Genomic DNA, 20,180 nt, shown 5'->3' on the forward strand with positions numbered 1-20,180 from the left:
AACAACTCCAAAACTCTACAAAACTAATAGCAAATCCAAACACATCATCTAGAAGATGGTGCTTCCTCTTAATATTTGTTCAAAGAAGGGATTACACATCAAGAAATATATTTCTGCAGTGTATGGCTGACCCTCGGCACTAAACAATTCTGGAAAAAAACCAACAGGCAGAAAATGGAGTTTTAAAACCAAGATAACAAAAATAACTTGGTGCCTCCAGTTTCTTAAATCTTCTCTGAAATACTGTGAGGAATATCTGAACAAAGACTAATGACAGGTGTCCCTTCATATTACAATAATATATGGAGCAAGAGTGAGTGAGAGGAATGCAGAGTTTGAAAAAGCACAGACTAAACAAAACACCCTTGTATTCACTAGCCCTTTCTCTAGTTAGCTGGCATTTCAAACCAGTTGAAAAGGCACATCTTCTGTCACAGGAAATACTGGCACTTTCTCAAGTACACAAATGCATAGCTGAAAATGTAGTGTGTACATAATATTGGTGAAGAGCCAAACACTAACAAATGGCCTTCATTATGTCTAAGGCTACAGGTATTTCCTCTCAAATCTACAGGATGCAACATCAACGACAACTCCTCTCCCCAAGTTAAGTTATCTGGCTTCATTGCTCATTGCTATTACATTAGTGAAAAATTAAAACATCGAAACCTGTAAAGTTAAGTGGGTAAACTGAAATTTTCCCCATAATGTACTGTAAGAACTACCTAAAAGGCAGGCTAAAATGGTGAGCAGAGTGTCTCTGACCCAGTCACTACAAAAAGGGTGGCATGGGAGCTCTCTGCCTAGACCCAATATTCCATGGGTGTCACAGTCACCGAGAATTGTATGCTCTGATAACATTTAAAGGGTTATTTGTACTGAAAATTATGTTCTTCAAACAGGTAACCAACCAAGTGTCAAGGTGACATACCTTGGACAGGCTCCTTTCAAGCATGGGGTAAGAGACACTTATCTCCTGCTCTAGACATTGTTGCTTACATTCCCCACAACGTAGGTTCTTATTTGCATACTGAGCTAGCTTCTGATAAAGAGACTGTGAAATCTACATGAAAGGAGTACTCAGGACAAAACAGCCTGCAAAGCGCGGTGGAGGTGGAGGGATGTGTGTACTGCTTATGAATAAGGAACGTAGATTGTTCTGATATATCTGGGGATGCAAGGAGACACCCAGAATCTTTCTCTAATGAGGACGCTGACTTGACTGTCTCATAAATGGATCACAGCCAACCCCGGCTGTAAACTGTTGCAAGAACTTTTCCAGTACCTTATAAAACATGAAAGCATCTAGTTGTAAGTTTAGGCTCTAGAATGTGTTGTGATTTTATTCACATGTAACCATTTGTTTTGGATAACTGTATTTGTTATCAGTTGTCTCACTAGAATCGGTTATAAATGTTTACTTGCTTTCACTACAAACATATCTAAGCACTGTGCATCGAGCAGAATGGTGATCTGATGTGAAAATGGTAAGCCCAGTGTACTGCTTCTTTGGCAGCAGGAAGGCTGTGTCCAGTATGAGGCATGACACTCCAGGTCAACAATCAGAGGGCTAAGGGTCTGGAGCAGTCACTGTTAACGCTTACTGCAGCCTGCACCCCTTTGATTCTCAAAATATGTTCTCGCACCCCTTATCAGAAATCAAAAATGGGGGGCTCTACACTTCTAAATGCATATTAAATATATCTAAAATAGTTGTATGTTACTACTCATCACAAATAATCCAGAAGACACACAAAAATACACAAGTACTACCCAGAGATGCTGTGGAGTTTTGCTGTGGAAGTAAACTGTAACCGATGTGTAAACAGTTAGCGGCTAACTAAATTCAAACAAAGCCGCTGTGCTGCCACATCATCTGTGCATGCATCAAGAAATGCCTCGCCACATGGCGGTACATTGTATTTTGTAACGAAATAATTTCACTATAATTAGCTTAAAAACTTGAAAAATTTTTTGCTTCTATATTACAGTAATCGTTAAAAATGTATAATGTTAATAATAAGTACACAGGTCTGATGAACCAAAGTTGCTGTACTTATGTGCCTGTGCTTAATTTGTCTTTTCAATGATTTTCCTTCTAAAAAAATCTGGCATGCTTCGCAACCCCAGAAAGGGCATCACGCGCCCGCAGGGGGTGCGTGCCCCCCAGATTAAGAACCACTGGTCTGGAGTGAGCCTTTTGGTAACCTGTAGAGTGCAAAGACCTACAAAGGGACACTCATGTTGCCTGAGGTCACTGGAGTCAGGGAACTCACCACAACGGACACGTCCTTGTGCTAAGGGCCAGTGGCAAGGAGTTCTCTCAGAACCCTGGGTACTTTCAGGTAGCATCATAGAGTCACACATTTTGTAAGAGGTCTGCAGGCCACATCTTTCTTTCTTTGTGGGAAAAATCAATCTGCTTTGCATGGTTCACACACGTTATCCTTTGGTGCACGGGATGGGAAGCTGTGGCTACTAGCCGTGCTTTCATGGAACAGATGAGCCAAAGACTATGGAAAAAATCCAGTTGCAATCCTGCATTTTCTGAGGCATCTGTGCAAAAATCAGATCTACTTCCCGAGCCAATAGCACCTGTATTACCTTGCTGCACTGTATGCTGGCAACCACAGTTATTACAAGGGAAGGCGTTTCACTTTCCAAAGCTCCTTCTGGTGGAGATCTGACCTTGGTCCTGTTGGAAAGGTGATTTTCTCCTGAACTAACCCTAGCACTTCTGTGATACCTCTCAGATGATGACTGCAACCATAGTTTTGTGCTAGTCACACTGTAAATCAGCAAGACACAAATTTTGACCACATAGGGGTAAATATTGCACCATTGCAGAAAGGTTGCTAAAGCACATTAAATGTCCAAAGATGCCAATATACTGGATGGCTCACCTAACCTAACAGCGAGATAGCTGTGTTAGTCTGTATTCTGTCACAACAAAAAAAGCAGTCATGTTGTACTTTCCCACGAAAGCTCATCACCTAACAAATTATTTTGTTAGCTTTTACATTGCTATATGACTGCTTTTTTCCCCTGAACTAAGATAACCAGCCAGGAAAACCTATAGTGATACCTACTATGCCATTTTTGATATTTCTATATTTATTTATTAAACAAAGTTAAATGAAGCTGATAAGGGTGAAACAGAACATCTCACAACTCCCTCCGTCCCCAAAGTCTCAATACATGTAACATCTCTGCAAAGTTACGGCAGGTAGGCTAAACAAGGCTGAAGACACTTACACACTTATTTAAATTATTACATTTATCGACTTGGATTTCTCCTGACAAAGAGCATCCAGCCCAAGTATATGGCTTTTGTTTAAACACTTTAAAATATCTGCTTCATATTCCTTGGGACACAGCTAGATTATATCAGAGAGGTAGCTGTGTTAGCCTGTATCTTTGAGAACAACAAGAAGTCCTGTGGCACCTTACAGACTAACAGACATTTTGGAGCATAAACTTTCAGCTAGATTAGAGTTAGAGCTGTTTGGAAAAAATGTGAAGATTGATGATAAACTCGGAAAACTTTGCAATATTTTCCTGCTTTTCTCTAAAATTCCAAGTTTCCATCCTATTACAGAAGAGATGAAAACATACACGAAACTAAACATTTTGCATAATTCCCCCACCCCCTACAACATACTTTTTTGGCCAAAATTTTGTAACATTTGACATGTGTGCCTAGTTCTAGTTACAGAGAAAAAAGTCTAAAAACTAGGGCTGACTGAAAAAGGAAGTAAAATTTCCCATGAAAAGGTAGATTTTCATTTAAAATTGAAATGACTAAGCAACTCTGTGGCAGACTGTAAAGAACTACAGGAAGCTTAGTTCTGTGGAACCTATTAAAACTTTTTGAAAATTAATGATTTCCCCATCCACATACCAAGTAACTTTATAATGCTAGGGGCTTGTCTATATTTACTTGAAGATCGACATGCTGGCGGTCGATCTTGTGGAGTTTGATTTTGCACATCTGGTGAAGATGCGGCAAAATTGATCTCTCTGGGCTTGGCTGTCAACCCCTATACTCCACATGATTGCACACAGTAAGGCACATGGATGTGAGACTAGAAGCTAGGTCTTCACTTAGGAAATAAGTTGATTCTGATACGTCGATTCTAGCTACACAAGTGGTATAGCCCAGACTGCATAACTGAAATTGACTAATTTCCCTAGTATAGACTTACCTTAGGTGTTTGCCTAATAACACTGTCAATCGATCAACCTCTCCTTTCCCACACCCCCCAAAATTATGCAATTAAATTCCACAGTGGGTGTTAATGATAACACTCTATTATTGCACTGATTGCAACCATATAAGTACATGGGTAGAATAATGCAATGAGTACACACTTTGGCTATGAATAGACAGAGTGTTTTACTCTTCTGATATATAAAGATTACTCATTTGAAGAGTCACAAATTAACAGTTTTCTGTGAGTTCAATGAGGCAGAAACTAGCCTGAGAAAACCCAGGTCACCTGATTTCTCATAGTTTCTTCTTCTGAAGGGAGATGATAAATTTGAGCACATGCTGACTGTAAACCCCTTAGGCTCCCATCATACCTGATATTTCCCAATCTTTTTGATGAGTTGGCAAAACAACAATAAAAACCTTATACTAAACATAATAGTTGGTACCTGTGAAATGTTCTAACCTATGAGCAAAATCTGTTTGAATGTTTTCTGATTTTCTAATTGCAAAAATAATTTGCTATTCAAGCTCACCACCTAGTGGATTCAATAGAGATGTTTGAGAGTTCATTGTTTATACTGAACTAGCATTTGATGTAACATTGGTGAACAGTACTTGATACTGATGCTATCTTCAAGTACCCAGGCCACACAGGGAAAAGATGAAGAAAGGTTACTCACCGTAGTAACGGTGGTTCTTCGAGATGTGTCCCCGTGGGTGCTCCACATTAGGTGTCGGGCTCGCCCGGCGCCGCAGATCGGATCTTCCAAGCAGTTTCTGCCGGACCGCGCATGCGCCGGTGCGCGCCGCTCCCCCGCGCGCTCCCGGCCATGTGCGCGATCCGGTCCCCGCCAGTTCCTTGACCAACCGCCTCGGATGCTCCTGCAAAACACTAAACAGAGATCCGGAGCGGGGAGGATGGGCGGGTAGTGGAGCACCCACGGGGACACATCTCGAAGAACCACCGTTACTACGGTGAGTAACCTTTCTTTCTTCTTCGAGTGTCCCCGTGGGTGCTCCACATTAGGTGACTACCCAGCAGTAACCCAAGATAGGAGGTGGGTAATCGGATTATGTGCAGCTTGTCCCCGAGAGGACCGCTGCCGAGAGACGGGTATCCTCTTGGAATACCCTGTGAAGGGCGTAATGTTTGGCGAAGGTGTCACAGGATGACCAGGTCGCCACTCTGCAAATGTCTTTTAGCGCAACGCCCTTGAAAAAAGGCTGTTGATGCTGCCACTGCCCTAGTGGAATGAGCCCTGGGCGTGGCCAGTAAAGGAGTCTTTTTGAGTTTGTAGCACATTTTTATGCAAGATACGATGTGCTTAGAGATTCTCTGCGAAGAGAGACATTCTCCTTTTGATTTGGGAGCGATAGAGACTAGGAGCCTATCCGTTCTCCGGAAGGACTTGGTCCTGTCCATATAGAAAGCTAGCGCCTCCTCACGTCCAGGAGGTGTAGGCGCGCCTCCTTGTTAGAGTTATGAGGCTTTGGATAAACAAGGGTAAACAATAGGTTCGTTAGTATGAAACTCTGAAAGAAACTTTAGGAACAAGGGCTGGATGCAGCCGTATGGTTACCGCCTCCTTGGAAAAACAGTGCAGGGTGGCGTTGCCATAACTGCCTCAAGCTCGCTCACCCTGTGAGCTGACGTGATTGCGAGAAGAAAGGTCGTCTTCATCATAAGGAGGCAGAGGGAAACCGTGGCCAAAGGGTCGAACGGTGGTCCCCTTTTCGCATTAAGCACCAGGTCCAAGTTCCACAGAGGTGGAAGCGGTTTCTGAGGCGGGTATAGGCTTACCAGCCCTTTGACGAACCTGGTAACCATGGGATGGGCGAACACCGTGTGCCCTTCCTCTTCGTGTCTGAACGCCAAAATGGCGGCCAGGTGGACCTGAAACGAGGATAGCGAGAGTCCTCCACTCTTGAGGTCCAGTAAATACTCTAATATCACAGCCATAGGCACCGAAAGGGGGCTAGCTGTTTGGTAGAACACCATACCGTAAAGCGAGTCCATTTCTGCTTGTAGGTCTTCCTGGTGGAAGTCCTCCTGCTACTTTCTAGGACTTGCTGCACTTCCTCCGTACATGTGCTCTCTAGGGAGCTGAGCCATGGATTAACCACGTTTGTAGTCGCAGGCCTTGGGGGTGCGGATGCACTATGGACCCCTGGGCTTGCGTGAGCAGATCCAGCGCCACCGGAGGGGACATCGGTGGCCGGTCCGACATGCGCAGGAGTAGGGGGAACCATTGCTGTCGATCCCACGTTGGGACTATCGGGATCATTCAGGTTCCTTCCCTCCTGGCTTTCTGCAACACTTTGTGGATGAGCACTGTGGGAGGGAAAGCGTAAAGCAGGGGGCCCCTCCATGAGATCGCGAAGGCGTCCCTCAGGGACCCCCGTCCCAGTCCTGCCCTGGAGCAGAATCGTGGGCACTTCTTGTTGTGCTGAGTAGCAAACAGGTCCATCTGGGGAAAACCCCATGCGTGGAAAAATCGGTTGCAGCAGATCGGGACGGATCTGCCACTCGTGCGTGAGTGCGAAACGCCTGCTCAGCTGGTCTGCCTTCACATTGCGAGCGCCTGGTAAGTACGAGGCTTTCAAGGTTATATTGTTGGCGATGCAGCAGTTCCACAACCGGACTGCTTCTACACATAAGGCACGGGACCGAGCTCCTCCTTGCCGATTTATATAAAACATGGTGGAGGTATCGTCTGTACTGATCCCGACTACCTTGCCTTTCATTTGGTCTTGAAAGTGTCTGCAGGCGTTGAATACTGCTCTGAGCTCCAGTATATTTGTGTGCAGTGACTGCTCCATGGAGGACCACAGCCCTTGCGTCACCTCTTCGCCCATGTGTGCTCCCCACCCTATGAGGGAGGCATCTGTAGTAAGAAAAACCAATACGTGTGGTTGGTGGAAGGGTACCCTTGTTAGCAGGTTCCCGGGGTTTACCCACCATTGCAGGGATTTGCGCACCTCTGTTGTGGGCGACGCCATCCTGTGAACAGTGTGTGCTGCCGGTTTGTATACGCTCGCCAGCCAATGCTGCATGCTGCGCATGTGTAACCTGGCATTCTGTTCTACGAAACGTCGCTGCTGCCATGTGGCCCAGCGGCTGTAAGCACGTCAGAACCGGCACCATAGGGCTGAAGGTGAAGCCTTGCGCGAGGGAGCCGATGGCCCGAAAGCGAGTCTCTGGTAGATACGCCCTCGCTGTAATAGAATTTGTGTGTGCCCCTACGAACTCTATGTCCTGTGTGGGGTCTATCTTTGATTTTGTCAGATTGATAAGCAGGCCGAGCGAAGAGAACGTGCCTGCTGTGACACATATTATGCGTAGTACCTCCTCCTTCGAGGCCCCTTTGAGTAGGCAGTCATCCAGATACTGGAATATAAATACCCCCTGTCTGTGCAGGTAGGCTGACACCACTGCCAAGGTCTTGGTGAAGACTCTGGGGGCTGAGGAGAGCCCAAACGGTAGGACCTTGTAAGTCGAGGGCTGCGAACCAATCTCCATCGTCTAGTGCCGTAAGGATGGAGGCGTTTGTGATCATCCGAAAGCGTTGCTTGCGCAGGTACCGGTGAGGCCTCGAAAATCTAAGATGGACCTCCCCGTGAGGAAGTACCTCGAGTAGAACCCTCTCCCTTGCAGTTGCTCCGGCACTCTTTCCACTGCCCCTACAAGCATGAGATGGTCTACCTCCTGCTTGAGCCTCGCTACATGGGAGGCCTCCTGGAGGTGGGGCCCCGGGTGGAGGTCATGGCGGTGGGAGCAACTGGGAGGGGATGGCGTACCCCGTGGCTATGATCTCCAGCACCCATTTGTCTGTGGTGATCCTTTGCCACTGGTTATAAAATGGTCGGATGATGGCCTTGAGCACTGGTTTCGTGCCCTCTGGAAGCGAGTCCATGAGGGAGGTTAACCTAATGTGGTTGTCGAAATTATGGTTCGCTAGATGCGCTGCGTAATTTGCCATTGGCAACAGTAGCGTGGAGGAGGAGTAGACCTTTCTGCCCAACCGCTCTAGCTTTTTGGCATGTTTGTCTGTTCCCCCACGTTGCGACGACTCCACCACCAAAGAATTTGGTTGTGGGTGGCTGAACAGGAACTCCATGCCCTTCGTCGGCACGAAGTATATATATTTTTTTTTTTTTCGCTCTCTTGTGGACAGGCGGAATAGTCGCAGGAGTCTGCCATATCATAGTGGTAGACTCCAAGATTGCGTCATCAGCGGTATTGCTATTTTGGAGGAGGCCGGAGGTCTCAGATTTTTGAGGAGCTTATGGTGTTGCTCTTGCACCTTTGCTGTCTGGATGCCTTGCGTGAAGGCCACCCTCGTAAAACAGCTCTTGGAACTGTTTGAGATAGTCCGGAGGATGGACGTCCCCCGGGGCCGTAGCCTCATCCGGGGAGGAGAGCGAGGAACCGCTGGGGTACGTCTCTCTGGACCCTTCCGGTTCCTGCTGATGATGGTACACCCTCTCACTAGAGGTTTGGGAGGAAAAATCTCGGGGTTCCATAACCAGTCCCCCCTGAGATGCTTAAGTCTCTGTCCCCGGTCGCAATTGCCCTCGGGGGTACGAGATCGTTTGTAGGGATTTTTCCCTAGTAGATTGCCGATGGTGTCTATGCCCTGCGTGGTCCCAGCCAGGGTGAGGCTGGTTGCAGAAATGGAGAAGGGGGCTCCGGGTAGGCTGGGGGGGGACCCCTGCCTTCTAGTTGGAGTCTGCAACATAGCGGAGGGCTGTGAGAAAGCAACTCCACAGCCCTGTGCGGAGAGGGGCTGCAATGCCCCCTCTTGTGTGCAGTCTTCCCCCTCCCTTGAGGAGGTAACTCCGCCCCTGACATACAGGGGATCCCGGCCCCGTCCGCACCGAGCTCGGCACACTCGAAGGCGGTGCCGCACGTGCGGTGTCCTTCGGTGCCGGCAGGCTGCGTGCCTGCGCGCTCTGCACCGCCGGTTTTCTGGGGGTCGGTGGTACCGGCGCTTGTTTAGCCGCCGCCCTGCCTGCGGTGCGGGGCAGCTGGCTGATTATCGGAGGCTGAGCCGCTTGCACGTGGCTCTCCGTGCCGCCGCTGATCAGCTGTTGCTGCGGCTGGGGGCTGCTGGCTCCTCCCGTCCCGCTCGCTGTTGCTGCCGGCAGGGATCGGGCTGGGAAGCATACAGGGGATTCCGGCCCCGTCCGCACCGAGCTCGGCACGCTCGAGGGCGGTGCCGCATGTGCGGTGTCCTTCGGTGCCGGCAGGCTGCGTGCCTGTGCTCTCTGCACCGCCGGTTCCCCGGGGGTCGGTGCCGCTGCCTGCGGTGCCGCCGGTACCGGCGCTTGTTTAGCCGCCGCCCTGCCTGCGGTGCGGGGTGGCTGGCTGAGTATCGGAGGCTGAGCCGTTTCCACGTGGCTCTCCGTGCCGCCGCCGATCAGCTGTTGCTGCAGCTGGGGGCTGCTTGCTCCTCCCGTCCCGCTCGCTGTTGCTGCCGGCAGGGATCGGGCTGGAGATACTTTCCTCCATTTCTGCGCTGATGGAGTGAGGGAGGCAGCTTTCCTTTTATGGGCCCCGGAGGGTCCCTCCTGCTGCGGCCGCTCCGGTGCTTCTGGCTGGAGGGCCTTATCAAGAAGCAGCATTTTTATCCTCATCTCCCTGTCCCTCCGTGCTCTGGTTGTTAATTTAGCGCAGAAGGTGCATTTCTGTGCCACATGGGACTCCCCCAGGCACCTTATGCATAGACTGTGCCCATCGGACACTGGCATCGCCTCTCGGCAGGACTCACGTTTTTTTAAAGCCTGAAGAGGACATTGTTGGTGAGTCTTTGAGTTTTTAAGTGGGTACTTAGCACCTTCTTTGTGCCGTTTTCCCCATCCGATGGCCTGCCTGAGCAGGAGGGCTGATGGCCCTAGCTCCTGGCCTCCGGCGCTTGTTACTGGGACTGGCTGAGCTGTCCCTCTCGTAGCTTGTTCGTTGTTGTTTTTTTTTTTTTTTTCTTACAAAATAACAACCGGCTAGCTTATAGTAGCCTAAGTGCCTGAAAAAAACTTTAAAGAAAAACAGATAAAGTCGTTGAATACGCTACTTGGCCTTAGCCTAGTTGGATTCCGTCTGCAGCCGACGGCGGTTAAGAGGAACTGGCGGGGACCGGATCGCGCACATGGCCGGGAGCACGCGGGGGAGCGGCGCGCACTGGCGCATGCGCGGTCCGGCAGAAACTGCTTGGAAGATCCGATCTGCGGCGCCGGGCGAGCCCGACACCTAATGTGGAGCACCCACGGGGACACTCGAAGAAGAATATGATGTTACTGTCTACTGTTCTTTATTTAAAAAAAATTAAAAGAACCATAGCTTCCTGTCAAAATCCTTAATAAAATATTTCAGAAGTTTACTAAATTAAAATGATTGAGTATCTATTTCATTTGCTGTAAATAAAAAAAATCCCCGGTACAATATTTAGGAACTTTCACACCATTTCTGCTCAGCTATATTATTTGTAGCAAGATCAAATGGTGCAACAGCATACTGCATGAAAAATTAAAGTTATGTAATGCCAAGTTTCTGTGATCTTTTGTCAGAAAGAACTTGCTCACCCTTGTGTGAATTGCTGTCATAATACATTTATACCTCTCCAATACTGCACACTAATTACTATAGGTGATACAGAAATAATTGACTCAGCTTGCCTGAGGCAGAGGTAAAAACTAAGATGATAAATGCAAGATGAGTATAATATATACTGTAAATTGACAGTCAATGCTTCATTTAAGGGAGACTATGTGAGTTTCTCAGAGAGACCAGAAAAGCGTTCTATAACCATGTTGGCTATGTCTACACTACAAGCATCTGTCAACAGTAACAGAGATGCGTTGACAGAAACTCTGTTGACAGAGTGCATCTGCACACAAAAGCAGATTGACAGAGCAATCTGCTCTGTCAACAGACTGCCCTGCTCTCTGTCGACAGAACGGCTGATGGGAAGCTCTGCAAACAGGGCTGCCTGGTGAACCGAAAGCCCTCTGCCCTTCTGTTGACAGAGCTGTGTCGACAGTAGTATTATTCTTCAAGTTTTTGAGGGATTCATATCTTGACACTGTCAAGACAAATGCAGAGTTCTGTTGAGATTCTGTCGACAGAACACTATGACCGTGTCTACACTTAGTCAAAACTTCAAAATGGCCATGTTAAAGCCCAGATTGCAGAATACTAATAAGTCGCTGAAGTGCATTTGCATTTCAGCGCCTCATTAGTATTCTTCGATCTGGCTATTAGTATAGCCATTTTGAAGTTTTTACTAAGTGCAGACGTAGGCTTTGTGTGTGTAGATGCTCCCTGAGTTGTATTGACAGAAGGCCCCTTCTGTTGACAAAACTCTCTTCTGCAGCCACAGCCGTTCAGTTTTAACAGTACAGAAAACCCTCGACATGTGCAATTTCATATTGCACCTAACTCACGTGAACGCAAGTTAAGCAAAACTCAAAATCTCGCTCCCCCTGGCTCAACTCCCTCTCCCCCCTGCCCCACACAGCCCCAGCTCAGTCCCTCCTACTTCACTCACCACTCATGCACAGCTCTGGCTCACCCCCCACCGGGGGGGTGGCTCCTTCCAGCTGCACCAAGCCCCAGGGAAGCGGCAGCTGCTGGTACTCCCTGCCTGGAGCCCTGGGGAAGTGGCGGCCGTGGGCACTCTGCTCCCAGAGCCCTGGGGAAGCGGCAGCTGCAGGCACTCGCAGCTCTGGTTCAACCCTCCCCACGTGCGGCTCCAGTTCAACCTCCCACCATCCCACTGCAGCCCTAGCCCTAAGCCCAGGCTTAACCCCCATGCCTCTCCTTCCACAGCTCCAACCCACTGCCAGGCTTAACCCTTCCCAACGGCCCCCCACAACCCCAGGGCTTACCATTCAAAAGGAGCTCCAGGTGCTCCTGCTGCCTCCCCGGCTGCAGAATGTGCGTTCCAACAGGGAAAAAAGCCGCCTCTGACTTATACAAAATTCAGGTTATGCGAGGGTGTGGGGGAACGTAACCCTCATGTAAATTGAGAGTCTACTGTATATCACAGAATTTCTATAACTACTGCATGGGGATATGGTCTAGCAGTCTAACCATGGGAATAAATTCTTATTAAGGAACTCTATTTGCTAATTTTAAGCAGTTACAATAACTTTAGAATACTTATGCTCTCAGTTAGGAGCTAAGAATGATCTTGTGGTGAAGAGACCTAGAAACTGTGATCCTAGTCATGATTCTGCAACAGAACTCCTGTGTCTCAGTTCCCTGTCTGTAAAATTGGGATAAGACTACCACTTCTCTATATCACATGGGTGTGGTAAGAGGAATTCATAAACATACCAAGAGTCTCAGATATCATCATGATCAGCATCACAGAAGACACTAGACATATTGAAATATTAAACAGAAAAAAGATGACACATTTGGCAGTCACATTGCTTTTAATGCTCAGATCTAAAGTTAGAAGACACTAACGACTTTACTGAAAAAATTCTATCCCAAGTTCTTTAGTATCACAACACTCATCTTTGACATTGACTACTTCTGCGGCCTGTGCAAGGTCCTTTCATTCTCATTATATGTTTTATTTATATTAAGGTTGGGCTGACAACCATCTGACACTGAACCCTCACTGTGCCAGGAATTGTACAAACACAGATGAAGAGATACTCCCTACTCCCAAAAGCCTACCATCCGAAGAGACAAAAAGCCCACACAGGGCTGAAGGGAAACAAAGGCAGAATCATTTGCTCACTGACAGAGCTGGGAATAGAAACCAGGTCTCTTGAGTCCTAGAGTAATGCCCTATCCAACAGTTGGCACTTCCCCTCTGTTTCCAGGGCCACTTCAGCAACCTGTTTCTGAATGTATCAGTCTAGAAAATTATAACATTCACTTACTACAAACTATAACATTCACTTACTGGTACTGTATCTCCCCTCACTGGAGCTGTCATGAGGAGCAGTTGCTATTTGTGAAGTGTTGTGAGAAAAAGAACTAAGCAGTATTACTATATTTTCAGCAAAGTCCTACCTGTGTGTGTCCGCCGGTGAGCCTTCAGATGAGAACTTTTTGTGTATACTTTGTTGCATCCTTCAAAATCACACCTATGGATGCGCCGCTTCCTGGAATCTGGGGACTCAGACCTTCTCTGGCGCCTTGTGCTCTCAATACTGAATGGCGAAATGGAGCTATAATATACAACAGAAACAAAATGGAAGACAAAAGAATATAATGAAATGTGGACACAAATGTATCAAATCCAGTGCTTCTTTTGTGCTGGTACTGGTACTTGCCAGTACTGAATACTAGCACCTTGGCAGATGCAGCCATGGAATTGGCTGGGGATCATGGGGGTGGGAAGCCAGCTGAGTGCCAGCTCCTCTTTTTCTTGTCAAAAAAAAGAAAAGAAAGCCCTGATCAATCACAGAATACAATGGTTTCGCACGCAACTTAGTTTCTTCCTGATATGAAATTACTAGACATAGAAAAGGAAACCAATATAATTTATAAAACAGGTATCAGCAGGAATATTTTTTGTCTTAAGGAAACTAAAGTACTCAAAAGAAATCATGCTCAGTAGTCATGCTCCACCAGAATACTATCAACAATCCTCTTGAAAATCTTGTTATAATATACTGCAAACGTATAATTTTTATCTCAACAACTAGGGTGTTTCTAGCACTTCCAAAATAAAGTATTTTGGAGGGTTTTGGAAATTTGGCTGTGCAGTGCTAAAATTATGCATGAATGTTTTCAAACCATGATCATGCTTTTAGAGATGTCCCAAAATGGGATGTTACCAGACATAGGCGACATATACGCTAGCCTAAAACTTCAAAATGGCCATGCAAATGGCCATTTTGAAGTTTACTAATGAAGCGTTGAAATACATATTCAGCCCCTCATTAGAATGCCAGTAGCCGCAGCACTTCAAAATTGATGCAGCTCGCCACCTGGCGGGTCATTCAGACAGGGCTCCTTTTCAAAAGCATCCCGGCAACTTCAAAATCCCCTTATTCCTATCTGCTGTTAGGAATAAGGGGATTTTGAAGTTGCCGGGGTCCTTTCGAAAAGGAGCCCCGTCTGGATGAGCCGTGCGGCGGCGAGCCACGTCAATTTTGAAGTGCCGTGGCTGCTGGCATTCTAATGAGGGGCTGAATATGTATTTCAGCCCTTCATTAGTAAACTTCGACATGGCCATTTGCATGGCCATTTTGAAGTTTTGGGCTAGTGTAGACACAGCCATAGTGGCACAAAATACAGTGTTCCTTTTGTTTAAATTTTAGCTTTAAGCATTATCTTACTTTAGGGTTTCCCAAAATAATGTTATATGAGAAAGATATAGGGTTTATTTCCCTTAATTGATACATATTTTAATTCTTGATATAAACATGCGAGTATGTGACCTTTCTCCATATGCCAGGGAATTTGTGAAAATGGAGTTTGAGAATCCTTGAAATAATTACCAAGTAACTAGAAAACAGTCCTCAGAAGAATAGATCAGCTACTGAACAATGGGTATGTCTACACAGCAAAATTATTTCACAATAATAGCTGTTTTGAAATAGCAATTGGCTTCTTTTGAAATAGGTAAGCCTGATTCTATGAGGAATAGTGCCTATTTCAAAATAGCTATTTCAAAACAGGCGCTGTTGAGACAGGGGCTGCTTCTACACTTGTACCCTCCCATCGGAGGGGACATGGTCATGATGCAATTCGAAGCAGGCTAATGAGGCACTAACATGCATATTCAGTGCCTCATTAGCATAATGGTTACTGGGCAAATTTCGAAATGCAGACGTTGAAATGCAGATTTACAGTGTATACGGGGGCAGCTTCGAAATAAGTGCCCCACTTCGACATTCCCTTTATTCCCACAAAACTAATTGGGAATAAGGGCATGTTGAAGTTGGGTGCTTATTTCGAAGCTGCCCCCATCTACACTGTCAATCTGCAATTTGAAGTTTGCACTTGGAAATTTGCGCAGTCACCATTATCCTAATGAAGCACTGAATATGCACTTTAGTGCCTCATTAGCCTGCTTCGAACTGCCTCATTACCATGCCACCTCTGACAGGAGGGGCAAGTGTAGAAACAGCCACAGAATAGAGTCTATTTTAAATAGGGTCTACGTGTGTAGGTGCTGTATTTCAAAATAGCTAAGTGCTATTTTGAAATGCATTCTATGTGTAGCAGTATTATTTCAAAATAAACTCTTCTGGAATAGCTTATTTTGGAATAAATCTGCTGTATAGATATACCCAATGTGATATGAACAGAAACAAATCTAGCTGGTAAACATATGGCTTATGAATTGCATTTTGGTATCTGCAGCAGGAAAAAGAGTTCTGCTATGGGATTATAGAGATAAATCACATTACTCCAGACAATATTTTTTTTAAAAAATCCCACCAGCTAAGATAAAAGCTCAGTTTGTAAGAAACAAAAACAAAAACAAAAAAAAAAAACCAAACACAAGCCTCTAAATCCCAAACACGGAGCTGTACAGAAGTTACCCTGAGCAAAAGTCACACGACCAGAAAATCTTGAATTCCATTCCATTCCAGTTTTTTAAATGTCTGATTTATGGAAGGAGGATCGGTCTCATCACACTACTGTTCTGTCTAACAGTGAGTAAAATGAATAGCAAGCATAACCAGTGGGTAACTATTAAGATAATTGCTATGTGCAATCCAGTGATCTCATTGATACAAGCTGCCCTGTGTTTATACCAACATCTGTTTGTACAGGGGAGACAGAAAGTGAAATGATATTGCTAAAGTGGCAGAGGACCCAATCCTGATACCCCACTGAAATACCCAGTAGCTTCAATATGGGCACGAGTCAGCCTCACCCATCCAAAGCTAGAAACAGCATTTGAGAAGTGATGCAGTTGTGGTACTTTGCCTTTCTGTATTGGTAGGGAATCACACACAAATAATATCACCATACTGTGGGGCACACTGAGGTAGGGAAGGTGATGTCAAAGTAATGCAAAGCACAAATCACAGGTATCAGTCCAAACCACTCCATTTACTTCAGCAATATGGACTAAATAACCCGCAAAACAACCCAAAAGCTACATAAAACCTGCTAGTAAGAGGTGGTCTTCCTCTGTCCTTCACTCACTTGGTGGTGGAAGATACCAAAACTCAAATAGAGGCAGATCCTGCAGTGCTATGACAAGAATTTCCTGTTTTTACGAGAGGGACTTGAGAGTAATGACCGTGGCTCACCATGGCCGTGTCTACACGTGCCCCAAACTTCGAAATGGCCATACAAATGGCCATTTCGAAGTTTACTAATGAAGCGCTGAAATGCATATTCAGCGCTTCATTAGCATGCGGGCGGCAGCAGCGCTTCGAAATTGACGCGCCTTGCCTCCGCGCGGCGTGTCCAGACGGGGCTCCTTTTCGAAAGGGCCCCGCCTATTTCGAAGTCCCCTTATTCCCATGTGCTCATGGGAATAAGGGGACTTCGAAGTAGGTGGCTTCCTTTCGAAAAGGAGCCCCGTCTGGACGCGCCGCCCATAAGACTTAAAATATGGAGGCACCAAAGTAAGAGTTAAAGACAGCACAATATCACATTACTGAGGCTCCTCTGACAGACGCCACTCCTGTTTTATCCTTAAATTCAGCTGAAAACGTGCTTTAAATCAGATGCTTAAAGGTGAAGGGACAACACAGCATTTTGTTTACTGAAGTAAGTTGTATACACTAAGTAAAACAATTTAAATACTTAGGGTCGATCATGTCTGATGCCAGTACAAAACCAGAACTACTCGGCAGAACAGCAATAAGAAGCGCAGCAATGGCAAAATTAAAACCAATCTGGAAAGACACAAACATATCCCTAAAGTCAAAAGTAAGGCTCATGCAAGCTCTTGTACACTCCATCTTTTTATATGCTTGTGAGACCTGGACTCTGACAGCAGAACTAGAGCACAAGATCAAGGCCCTCGAAATGAGGCTATACTGCAAGTTTCTTAACATCCCCTACACAGCACGTATAAGTAATGAAGAGGTCAGAAACATCATTAACTCAGCAATAGGACCTCATCACGACCTACTATCCAGAGTGAAAAAGAGCAAACTAAGATGGTATGCACACACAATGAGATCATCAGGCCTGTCCAAGACCATACTGCAAGGCACAGTCAATGGTAAAAGGAGACGTGGCAGACAGAAAAAGCAATGGATAGACAACATTAAAGAATGGACAGGGATGAGCTTTGCCGCAACTCAAGAATTGGCACATGACCGCCAAAAATGGAGAGACAGTATAAAGAACGTTGTCATGAAGGCGCCCAAGGGACCGATGATGATACACTATTGCACTACCGAGCATATGAAGATGGGACAGAATTACCTATTCAAAACCTCTTTTTAGGGTCATAAAGGTCTCATTGGCTGACTCGAATCCATTTTGATATTCTAGGAATCACGTTTAGGGGTAACACATCATCCAAGGAAGCCAACTTGGAGAAGAGAGCCAACTGGGCATTCATATAAGTGCTATTTTTATTACACAGAAAAGAGTCAATATTAAAAAAACCTTACAATTTTACAGTCACAAAAATAACTTTATTTTGATGTTTGAGAATTGTGCCATACTCTCAACTTGTGCCAGAGGTATGATCTGTTTCCCTAAACTAGACCCATCAGCACCACTGTTTTCTTGGTAGGCTGTGAAGGTGTAAAACTGGGAGTATATGCTATCCTTGTATGAACTAGGAGGGAGTTAAAAACTCTTTTCTTAGGTAACAAGCAGAAAATTGACCATAACTTGAGCTGCCAGACTTGGCAATTAAAACCGGTAGCTAGGGCTTGTTAGGCTGCTAGAACCTCCAGTTGTAATGTGTAACTCCAGGTCTAGCAGCTCAGCCAGTCTTCAAGAGCCATCTTCCTCCTTTTTACCCAGTGAAGGGATTTAATGCCTTCTTTTTTCACACCAGGATGGGCACACACAACGCACTACAGATGGATTCTAGAGCATGCCAGCTGAGCGAACCTGGGCAGTGAGGCTGCCCAGAGTGAACCTAATAGAGACACTACAAATTCAAACCTGTTTAAGAGCAGCATTTGGCTCTCAATGTCAATTTGACACACGCTTAATTTTAATTAATAGCATTAACAGATATGTAACTTGTGTAACAGCACTGCTCTCTCAAATAAGCAGCAACAATAACTATATTTATTAAAAAAAAGCAGGCATGTAGCACTTTAAAGATGAGCAAAATGATTTATAATGTGGTGAGCTTTTGTGCGACAGATCCACTTCTTCAGATCCCATGAAAACTCATCACCTAATAAATCATTTTGTTCATTTTAAAGCGCTACATGGCTGCTGGCTTGTTTTGTTAGAATACAGACTAAAGCGGCTACCTCCCTGTTACTGTGTTTATTATTACTTATTGGAACCTGAGGTAAAACAAATACACTCACATATTGTTTAGATGTAAATGTTTAGCACAGACTGTAAACTCTCAGCCTCAAAGTGACCTGCATGGCTAAAATCCATGTTCAGAAGGTTAACCATATATCTCTTACTCTAGAGGCAAAAACAGACCTTTGCAATATAATGAAAATTTAGACTCAACCACCAGATGGCCTTCTAGTCCTTTAGAATGGCCTGCACTCTTCAGGTCTCATTACTGCAAGTATGAGAACAGCACAAGTACTACAATATCTTTCCTTTGCTGCGAAATACTTATTTTAATTCTAATATGTTTTGGTCCCCACTTTTTGCATACACTGAAAAAAAAAAAAAAACCAAAAAAACAAAACCACTTCTGCTTTTGATCCATGCAGCAACAGACAACCTCTGATTACTAAGGAAAAGAGAAGTTACTCACCGTAGTAACGGTGGTTTTTCGAGATGTGTCCCCGTGGGTGCTCCACAATAGGTGTCGGGCTTGCCCAGCGCCGCAGATCGGATCTTCCAAGCAGTTTCTGCCGGACCGCGCATGCGCCGGTGCGCGCCGCTCCCTTGCGCGCTCCTGGCCATGTGCGCGATCCGGTCCCCGCCAGTTCGTCGACCAACCGCCTCAGGTGCCCCTGCAAAACACTAACAGAGATCCGAAGCGGGGAGGATGGGCGGGTAGTGCAGCACCCACGGGGACACATCTCGAAGAACCACCGTTACTACGGTGAGTAACTTCTCTTTCTTCTTCGAGTGTCCCCGTGGGTGCTCCACAATAGGTGACTACCCAGCAGTAACCCAAGATAGGAGGTGGGTAATCGGATTACGTGCAGCTTGTCCCCGAGAGGACCGCTGTAGAGAGACGGGTATCCTCTTGGAATACCCTGTGAAGGGCGTAATGTTTGGCGAAGGTGTCGTAGGATGACCAGGTCACCGCTCTGCAAATGTCTTTTAACGCAACGCCCTTGAAAAAGGCTGTCGATGCCGCCACCGCCCTAGTGGAATGAGCCCTGGGAGTGGCCGATAAAGGAGTCTTTTTGAGCTCGTAGCACATTTTTATGCAGGATACAATGTGCTTTGAGATTCTCTGCAAGGAGAGACCTTCTCCTTTCGACTTGGGAGTGAGGGAGACTAGGAGTCTATCCGTTTTCCGGAAGGACTTGGTCCTGTCTACGTAGAAGGCTAGCGCCCTCCTCACGTCCAGGAGGTGTAGGTGTGCCTCTTCATTGGAGTTATGAGGCTTTGGATAAAACGAGGGTAGAACAATAGGTTCGTTAATGTGAAACTCGGAAGAAACTTTGGGAACAAAGGCTGGATGCAGCTGTATGGTTACCGCCTCCTTGGAAAAAACAGTGCAGGGTGGCGTTGCCATGACTGCCGCGAGCTCGCTCACCCTACGAGCTGATGTAATTGCAAGAAGAAAGGTCGTCTTTATTGTAAGGAGGCGGAGGGGGACCGTGGCCAAGGGCTCGAACGGTGGTCCCATTAGCGTGGTAAGCACCAGGTCCAAGTTCCACGAAGGTGGAATCGGTTTCCGAGGGGGGTATA

At 46.1% G+C, this 20,180-nt stretch overlaps 1 protein-coding gene across 4 annotated transcripts in view; it reads right to left on the reverse strand.

The window, feature by feature from the left end:
• Positions 1-20,180, reverse strand: part of KLF12 (KLF transcription factor 12) — a 419,409-nt gene that overhangs the window by 29,075 nt on the left and 370,154 nt on the right. For all 4 annotated transcript variants that reach the window (XM_074988826.1, XM_074988807.1, XM_074988814.1 and 1 more), the window contains one exon: positions 13,242-13,399. In XM_074988826.1, coding sequence (XP_074844927.1) covers positions 13,242-13,399 — 158 coding nt within the window. The remainder of the gene's footprint in view (positions 1-13,241; positions 13,400-20,180) is intronic.

Source organism: Carettochelys insculpta, chromosome 1 (assembly GCF_033958435.1).
Source record: "Carettochelys insculpta isolate YL-2023 chromosome 1, ASM3395843v1, whole genome shotgun sequence".
Lineage (NCBI taxonomy): Eukaryota > Metazoa > Chordata > Testudines > Carettochelyidae > Carettochelys > Carettochelys insculpta.